Source organism: Malurus melanocephalus, unplaced genomic scaffold (genome assembly GCF_030028575.1).
Source record: "Malurus melanocephalus ecotype Western Australia unplaced genomic scaffold, MMel_1.1 scaffold_1914, whole genome shotgun sequence".
Taxonomy (NCBI): Eukaryota; Metazoa; Chordata; class Aves; order Passeriformes; family Maluridae; genus Malurus; species Malurus melanocephalus.
This window is the reverse complement of record NW_026625146.1, coordinates 1-8,724: the sequence shown is the minus strand read 5'-3', so window position 1 is coordinate 8,724 and position 8,724 is coordinate 1. Positions and strand designations below refer to the sequence as shown.

The 8,724-nt window shown below is 65.0% G+C and overlaps 2 protein-coding genes across 2 annotated transcripts in view; one reads left to right on the top strand and one right to left on the bottom strand.

Annotated features, from left to right (window-relative positions):
- The window catches only part of FTSJ3 (FtsJ RNA 2'-O-methyltransferase 3), a 12,949-nt gene extending 9,502 nt beyond the window's left edge, over nt 1-3,447 (top strand). Inside the window, exons 11-17 of the mRNA XM_057388420.1 lie at nt 97-227; nt 524-713; nt 807-883; nt 1,668-1,764; nt 2,133-2,316; nt 2,779-2,873; nt 3,094-3,447. Coding sequence (XP_057244403.1) covers nt 97-227; nt 524-713; nt 807-883; nt 1,668-1,764; nt 2,133-2,316; nt 2,779-2,873; nt 3,094-3,283 — 964 coding nt within the window. The 3' untranslated portion in view covers nt 3,284-3,447. The remainder of the gene's footprint in view (nt 1-96; nt 228-523; nt 714-806; nt 884-1,667; nt 1,765-2,132; nt 2,317-2,778; nt 2,874-3,093) is intronic.
- A 475-nt stretch (nt 3,448-3,922) lies between these two features.
- On the bottom strand, nt 3,923-8,583 carry LOC130587446 (murinoglobulin-2-like). The gene is made up of 16 exons (XM_057388421.1): nt 8,425-8,583; nt 8,218-8,269; nt 7,954-8,028; nt 7,620-7,796; nt 7,411-7,492; nt 7,173-7,329; nt 6,994-7,068; nt 6,653-6,809; nt 6,207-6,424; nt 5,902-6,117; nt 5,701-5,819; nt 5,522-5,612; nt 5,324-5,392; nt 5,138-5,240; nt 4,934-4,975; nt 3,923-4,536 (listed from the first exon to the last, which is right to left on the bottom strand). Exons 1-16 carry the CDS (start codon nt 8,566-8,568, stop codon nt 4,517-4,519), a joined length of 1,797 nt encoding a protein of 598 aa, XP_057244404.1. The 5' UTR covers nt 8,569-8,583; the 3' UTR covers nt 3,923-4,516.
- Nucleotides 8,584-8,724: the final 141 nt, after the last annotated feature.

Here is an 8,724-nt window from a genome sequence, read left to right as displayed (position 1 = left end):
CACCTCCCCAGGCCTTTCCTGGGGCTCACCCGCTCTCTTTTCTGGGGCTGACCTCACCTCCCCAGGCCTCTCCTGGGGCTGACACTCTCTCCCCAGGCCTGGCCCAGGGCTGACTCTCTGTCCCCTCTCCCAGGATGCCTTCGCTGGCATTGAGGATGATGCAGATGAGGAGCTGGAGCTGGGGCAGGCACAGGTGCTGGCAGARAGGCAGCGCGAGGCTCAGAGAGGTGAGGGGACACCAAGGGACAGTGCCACAGCCCAGGCTGGGGCTCTGGGACTTGTCACGGTGGGGATGCTGCCTTGAGCTGCAGCCTGGAACGRTTTGGGTTGGAAAGAGCCTCAAACACCGTCCAATTCCAACCCTTCCATGGGCAGGGACACCTCCCTCTGGAGCAGAGGCTGTTCCCAGCCTGAGTCATTAATGAGCTGTCATTAGCGCTGTGTTAATGAGCAGGGTCTGTAGAGGAGGGGTCTGCAGCAGGGTCTGCCTGGGCCCCTCTCACCCAGCAGTTCCCATTCCCAGATAAAATAACAAAGAAGGGGCAGAAGAAGAAGAAGAAGGAGGAGGAGGAGGAGGAGGAGGAGGGCCAGGAGGAGGAGGGCCAGGAGGAGGCTCCAGCCGAGGCCCCCGCTGCAGCAGCCACAGCCCCCACTGCCGATGAGGCCCGGGAGGAGCAGAGCAGTGACGATGACAGCAGCAGTGAGGATGAGAGGTGAGGCCTGAGGGGCTCTGGGTGCCCTCCCCAGCTCGGTGGTGCCACAGAGCTGAGAGGAGACAGCCCATCCCTGTTTGCTGCTCTCCACAGGCCCCTGGCAGCGGTGGGGAGGAAGCAGGGCCGTGTGGAGCCCTGTGGCTTCGAGGTGGTGCCCATTGAAAAACCGGGTGAGTGGGGGGCAGGGGAGTGCCTTGGGAGGGACAGGGGGCAGGGACACACCCGAGAGTCACTCAGGAGGGACAGGGACACACCCGAGAGTCACTCAGGAGGGAAAGGGACACACCTGGGAGTCCCTGTGGGGGGACAGGGGGCAGGAGCAGGCCCAGGAGTCTCTTTGGAGATACAGGAGATGGGGGCACGGGCAGGCTGTGCTTCCCCAGGTGTTCCCTGGAGTGTTCCTTGCAGTGTTCCCTGGGGTGTTACTGGTCCCCTGGATGTTCCTTGCACCCTGGGGTGTTCCCTGGGGTGTTCCCTGATCCATGGGGTATTCCCCAGGGTGCTCCCTGCTCCCTGGGGTGTTCCCTGGGGTGTTCCCTGCTCCCTGGGGTGTTCCCTGGGGTATTCCCTGCTCCCTGGGGTGTTCCCTTCTCCCTGGGGTGCTCCATGGGGTGCTCCCTTCTCCCTGGGATGTTCCCTGGGGTGTTCCCTGCTCCCTGCAGTGTTCCCTGGGGTGTTCCCTGGGGTGCTCCCTTCTCCCTGGGATGTTCCCTGGGGTGTTCCCTGCTCCCTGGGATGTTCCCTGGGTGTTCCCTGCTCCCTGCAGTGTTCCCTGGGGTGTTCCCTGGGGTGCTCCCTTCTCCCTGGGGTGTTCCTTGGGGTGCTCCCTGCTCCCTGGGATGTTCCCTGCTCCCTGGGGTGCTCCCTTGTCCCTGGGATGTTCCCTGGGGTGTTCCCCAGGGTGCTCCCTGGGTCTGGGGCCACAGCCAGGTCAAGCTCTCCCTTGTCCCCCAGTGAAAAGGGCCCTGGACGCAGAGGGCCTGGCCCTGGGCTCAGTCATCGCCACCTCCAAGAAGGCCCGGCGCGACCTCATCGACGACTCCTTCAACCGGTACGGGGCTGGGGGGGTGATCCTAAAACAGGGAGAATAWAAAGCAGRCAAATTTAATGAATTTAAATTGARTTRAACACTGRGGGCAGACAAAAGCCTCCTCATAAGGCTACRCCCAAAATGGATCATGAGACRCGAGAAGTTCACCTTTTATAAGTTCTGTGCTTTTAACATATCGAGCCCCAGTTCTCCAGTGACACCTTCAGGTGATGRTGTCACCCACCCCAAGCTCRCTCYCCCCAATTCCACTKTKKTTCCGTATTTYGGGGCTCYGRGGCAGTGAGGTGTCAYTGAGAATCAAAAACCCTGAGGTATCAAGGGTGCAGAGTTCATTTGCCTGCTCTCCTGAGCTCACCTGAGCCCCYCAGGTACTCATACAACGAGGAGGAGGGGGAGCTGCCCGAGTGGTTCACGGAGGAGGAGCGGCAGCACCGGCGCCGGCAGCTGCCCGTGGACAAGCAGACGGTGGAGGCGTATCGGCAGCGCTGGCGTGAGATCAACGCCCGCCCCATCAAGAAGGTGGCGGAGGCCAAGGCCCGCAAGAAGAGGAGGGTGAGTGGGGGAAGGGCTCCCCGGGGTGCTCTGATCCCCTCCCAGGGGCTCTGCCCTTCCTTCAAGCCCCCTGTCCCTCTCCAACCTCCCTGTATCGCCTTTGATCCTCCTGTGCCCCCTTTGATCCTCCTGTGCCTCTTCCAATCCCCTGTTCTTGCTCTGACCCTGTTCCTCCTCCAATCCCCTGTCCCATCTCTGATCCCCTGTCCTTCCTCCAACCTCCCTGTCCCTCCTCTGACCCCCGTTCTTCCTCTGACCTCCCTGTATTCCCTCTGATCCCCTGTCCTTCCCCAACCCCCCGGTCTCTCCTCCAATCCCCCGTCCCATCTCTGATCCCCCCATCCTTTCTCTGACACCCTATCCCTCCTCCAATGTCCCTGTCCCATTTCTGATCCCCCGTCCCATCTGTGGTACCCCTTGTCCCTCCTCTGACCCTCTGTCCCTGCCCTGGCTGTGCYCCAGATGCTGAAGAAGCTGGAGCAGATGAAAAAGAAGGCTGAGGCCGTGGTGAGCACCGTGGACATCTCGGAGCGTGAGAAGGTGGCCCAGCTGCGCCGGTGAGTGGCCAGGGCAGGGTCTGGCTCCTCCCTGGGGGGCTGGGCTGCCTGCTGGGGCTGTGTCCCTGCAGCCACCAGGACAGCTCTGTGTCCCCAGCCAGGCTGATCCGGGGCTGGCACAGCCCGGAGGAGGCACCCAATATTGGGTTTGTGTCCATCCCAACCCCAAASTGCCTGACTGGGAGCGGGTCTGGCTCTGACCTTTGCCCTTCCTCTGCAGCATCTACAAGAAGGCCGGGCTGGCCAAGGAGAAGCGCCAGGTCACCTACCTAGTGGCCAAGAAGGGCGTGGGACCCCGGGTGCGCCGCCCGCCCGGTGTCAAGGGCCAGTTCAAAGTGGTCGACAGCCGCCTCAAGAAGGATGTGAGGGCTCAGAAGCGCAAGGAGCAGAAGAAAAAGCGCCACAAGTGAGGTGGGAGTGGCTCCATCCCCAGCCAGGGACTCTGCTTGGGGCACAGGGCTGGCTCCTGTCCCCCAGTGCCACCTCAGGACCACACCTTGCTCAGTCYGTGCCTTGCTGCGACAGCGCCTCGTGCCCTCCTCTGGGGCAGGGAGAGGTCAGTTGGCTCCTGCTCATGGCCACCGCTCTGGCTGTCACCAGGAGACTCCCCCTGAGGACATCCCAGGAGCAGCCACGGCAGCCCCAGCCGTCCCCGGGCAAGGGGTGGCTCTGAGGGACATCACTGAGCCAGATATATCACTGCCATGGCAGGACAGTGGTGCCTCTGCTCAGACAGAAGAATTGAACCCTGCTCTGGGGCTGTCCAGGGCTGTATCCTGCACCTGGGCCAGGTGAGGGACCCGTGCTGGCCCTGCCATGTGCCCCCGTGCTGTCCCTGCCATGTCCCCTCGTGTGCCGTGAGACAGGTACAGAGSGCACTGGGGGCTGGGGCTGAGCATCTGCTTGTGCCAGGGGAGCCCACTCCCTCAGCCCCCTGGGCTCTGCCCAACAGGGATTGACTCTCCTGACCACCTCCTGTCCCYGCTGTCCCCACCCCTTCCCGGGGTGGGACCCCCACAGTGATGAACAGAAAGACCAAGAGAAAAACAGTGCTTGCCCAAATGTCTTTATTAGGAGCCAGGGCAGGGGCTGCTCCTCTCCAGGAACACCTGAGAGCTCCGTGCTGGGACTGCAGTGTCCCCAAGGCCCTCGTGGTGACACTGGCACTGTGCCAGTGCTGGGGAGGGGGCTGGGGTAACCCTGTGGCTCTCGGAGGGGTGAGGGGTAGTGGGGACCTGCCTGGGGTGTCCCAGCAGGAGGGAGGAGCTGCGGGTCCCCTCCAGGTGCCATGGGGAGGGGACAGGCCAGCGGTGGCACTGCAAAGCCCCTGCACAGGGAGTGGCAGGAGGTGGCCCTGGGCTGTCCCCAGGCAGTCGCTGAGGCCGCTCAGCCCAGTCCAGTGGGTGCAGCAGCCCTGGGTGTCCCTGGGAGCTCTGGGCTGCAGTTCCTGGGGACAGGAACAGCTCTGTCCAGAGGGGCCCTGCTGGGGGCCAGGGCTGCTGGCAGGGGCTAGGGGCCACCCCCTGTCCCCAGGAAGGGTCRGGGCCGTGGTGAGGGGGAGCAGAAMCCCTTGKCCATCGCAGTCCTTGGCTGGGGCAGCGATGGGGCAGGAGCAGGGATGGGCTGCCAGGCTCCAGGCGGGGTCAGATGTTTTCCTTCTCTTCTAAATGGAACACGGGGGTCCTGTGAGAGCCGAGTCCCCACAAACCCCCACTACTGCCCTTGGCTGAGCCCCATCCCTCAGAGCTCAGTGTACCTGAGTGACCCCAAAGCCCTGGCTGGGGAGCTCCAGGGGATCACTGGGGGAAGACCAGGGCTTGTAGGGGGGCTGAGCCCCCTCAGAGTGTCACAGTCCCTCTCTGCCCCCCAGCCTGGACACCTGGGCCCTCCCTGACCTCTGCCCCCAGCTCTGGCCAGCATGTTCCCAACCATGGCTGCAGGACTGTGGGATGGGCTCCTCCATCGCCACTCCCTGCCCTCCTTCCCCCTCCAGGGTGGCTGGGTCCCCATTGGGGTCCCCAGGGTGGGGTGATCCCTGGCCTGGCAGGCTAAGCCCCTACCTGAGCTGGGAGGGGCAGTGTAGGCCACGTCCACACGGTCACCTGAAACAGGAGGGGAGGGGTGCTTACCATGGACCCTGCAGGAGCCGCTCCCTGAACGAGCCCAGGCTCATCAGCATGAGCCAGGAACTCAGCCTGACCCACGGAGCCCCTGGGGCTGCAGGGGTGGCAGCGGGGACAGGGACACGGCCCAGCGGGGCTCACCTGTCTCRTAGTAGTCATACAGGGACACGGTGGCTGGCTGCAGGTTCTTCACCGGGAAGTCCTGCTGGGCTCGCAAGGACAAGGTCACCTCATCCTTGCTCAGCTGTGGGGACAGCACAGGAGGAGCTGCAGCCACCCACCGTGGGCAACCCCCCCTCCAGCCCAGGGCTCCTGTACCCATCTCACCTGCTCCAGGTAAATGGTCACCTGGTCAGGYTGCACCTCCACTTTCTTCACCAGCTTCTGCTCCTTCAGCTGCAGGGACACGGCTCAGCGAGGGCCATGGCTGCTGCCTGGCGCCCAGCACCCCGGGCAGGTGTCCCTGCGAGTCCCACAGCCCCCGAGGGATGGGCTGTCCCAGAGGGGGCCTGGGGGGCTGCTCACCTGCACCACGGATTTCTTGTCCGGGCTGTAGCCCGAGGGCAGCTTGGCCTCGATGACAACCATGTTGGTGGCCGGACGCTCCCCACTGTACCTGCACGGGCAGAGTCCCACAGTGGCCTTGGGGGTCCCCTCCCTGGCTACCCCCGTAACCCTCAAACTCGGGACAGCCCCCTCCCTACCGTGCCCAGAGCCGCAGCAGGAACTGTGGGTTCTGTGTGCCGGGCAGCGGCTCTGTCTGCACCCGGAGCTCCAACACCTTTGCGCCAGGAGGAGGGGGCACATTATAGCGCAGGGTCACCTGGGGGACAGCGCACGGTGAGGCCAGCAAAGGGACAGGGACAGCGCTGGGGACAGGGACAGGGAGCCTGGGCTGTGCCCACCTGCACCAGGGCACAGCCCTGCCCACGGCCTCGCAGCCCGAAGGTGCCCGGCAGCTCAGCCAGCGCCGCCCGCTGCAGCACCAGCCGGTTGCTGCTGTCCAGCACAAAGTCCTGCGCTGTCCCCGAGGGTGATGTCACCGTCACCGTGAAGTCCCCGTTGTTGCCGTGRGTCAGGGTGGCGAATTTGGCCAGGGCTTGCAGGGCCACCACGGTGTCCTGTGCGTGCAGACAGTGCCGGGGTCAGCCCCGGGTGCGGCTCCAGGAGGGGCCGGTTCAGAGCGGCCCCTGTGTCCCAGGGCCGGTACCTGTGTGGAGGCGAAGCCCCCGTGGGGGTTCTGCTGCTTGCAGAGCCAGCGGACAATCCGCGACGCTGTCCCCAGGTCCTCAGGGGACACGGAGGGCTGCGACAGGTAGGCCAGCAGGACATAGGCTGTCATCTCCACCTCAGCCGGCGCGGCCGCAGCCCAGACTGCCTCGGAGGCCTTCACAGCCCGGCCCTTCCTCTGCCAGTAGAGCTGCCCCTCTGGGGGATATGGGGGGACAGCTCAGACCCTGTCCTGGCCATCTGGGACCCCTCCCAGGGGTGGCACTGCCCACAGTTCTGCCCGGGCCGGGTCCCCTCCCCTTGGTGGCACTGCCCACAGCTCCTCCCGGGCCGGGTCTCCTCCTGCTGATGGCACTGCCCCCAGTTCTGTCCGGGCTGGGTCCCCTCCCCTTGGTGGCACTGCCCAAAGTTCTGTCCGGGCTGTACCTGCGCTGGCGCTGTGCTGGGCCAGGCGCTGCAGCTGCTCCCGCTGCCGCTCCCGCAGCCCCGCCAGCCCGAACACGTAGGCCAGCAGCGCTTGGCTGTAGGGCTCGTCTGTGGCTGAAGCCTCCAGGCACTTGAGGGCCGAGCTGACTGCCGGTTCCTGGCGTGGCAGCGGGGTCAGGGGCTGGCCCGGGGCACGGTGCTCTCTCAGAGCCCCCGGTGCCGCCCGGGGACAGCGGCAGTGCCCGGCTCAGGCTGCGGGGTGGCCGGGAATGGCCAATCCCCCATCCCAGCAGCTGTCCTCAGCTYGGCAGCCCCTCTGGGGACACCGGGCCCATCCTCACCTCCTTAGACAGCCCCAGCTCCAGCATCGCTGCTGTCACGTACGCCGAGAGCGACAGCTCGTCTGACACACCACCCTGTCGGGACAGCAGGACACGTGTCCGGCCAGGCCATGACCCCGACACGGGGACACCCCAGTGCCCAGAACACTGCCCGGCTGCCCAGCCCGGCCCTGCCCCACCTGCAGGGCGTTGTTGAAGAGTTTGCCCTCGCTGCGGAAGCAGCCGCTGTCCTTCTGGTGCTGCTGCAGCCAGCGCAACGCGTCTGTGATGTGCCGCTCCTCGATGGCCACGTAGGCTCGGGCCTGCCCGAAGGACTTGAGCACGAACGCCGTCAGCCTGGAGCCAGGACACAGTGGAGGGTCAGCACTGGGCTTCCTGGGCAGCGGGAGCAGCCCTGGGTGCAGCCAGAGCCCTCACCAGGTGTTCCCGCTGGCATCGCTCTTGCCGAAGGCACTGTAGGARCCATCGTCGTGTTTGTAGAGCAGCTCCCGCTGGTACCCTGCAGCAGGATGGGGACACGGGGCACTCCTTCTGTGTCTAAGGGATGCCAGATGGGCCAGGGGCAGCAGGGAGGGCCGATGGGACAGTGGGGTCCCTCTCGGGCAGGGGGTCGGGCTCGCACTGACCACTCTGCAGGAAGCCCTGGGCCTTGGCACGGATGTCCGGCAGCAGCTGCCCACTCTTCTCCAGGTATTGCTGGATGTAGATGTTGGGGGCGAAGCGAACCATGTTCTGCTCACCACAGCCRTAGGGCATAGCCAGGAGACTGTCCAAGTTCTGCAGGGCATTGCCCAGGATGTCACCTGTGCCAGAGGGACACAGCATCAGTGGTGGCCCTGCCACTGGCACCCGTGTCCCTCTCTGTGTCAGCTCCGGCTGCTCCCACATCCTGCAGAGCCTGGGGAGCTCCACACCCACCATGTCCCCGTGGTCGCCAGGGTCCTCCCAGCTGTCCCTTACCCATCACGGTGACGTGGGCTCTCTGGGAGCCCTCCAGGATGTTTGCAGGAATCTCCAGGAGCACTTCTTCAGCACCTGTGGGGACAGAGGGCCATGGCAGTGGAATACCCAGCTCCTCCAGCTGTCCCAGGGCAACCTCAACCACCCCCTTCCTGYCCAGAAGCCCTGTCCTTGGCTCCTCTGGGCCAGTGGCCCCTGTGACCAGTGGCCCAGCACCCCCATCCCACATCCCTGGCACTGCCCAATATCCCTGGCCAGTCCTACCTTCCTGGCAGAGCAGGGAGCTGTGAGCCTTCTCCACCAGGATCCCSCCAGGCTGTGAGGAAGCAGCACCATGGTCAGTCAGGAGCAGGGACCTGCCTGTCCCCTGGAGCACCCCCGGCTTCATGGCTGGGTGCTCTCCCACTGCCCCAGGGCTGTTTGTGCCCCAATCCCAAATCCACCCCCTTTTCCTGCTCCACAGCCCCTGACCTGCACCAGCAGGGGTTTTATCACAGTGTCCACACGGCCCTGAGCTGGCACCAGGGGCAGCTCGTTGCCACAGGGCTCGCTGGAGCTCAGGGCCTCGGTGCTCACAGTGACGTTCACCTCCCCTGTGGGGACAAACACAGCCATCAGTCCCCAGGGAGCCCCAAAGCCGAGCACAGGCCCCGGGTTTGGGGTTGGAGCTGAGCTGGGGATCCCTGGGAAGGGTGGGACAGAGTGAGGGAGAACTTCCCCACCGCCCTGGGTTTGTTCCTGCCCTCCATGCCCAGCACATGCCACCCTCTC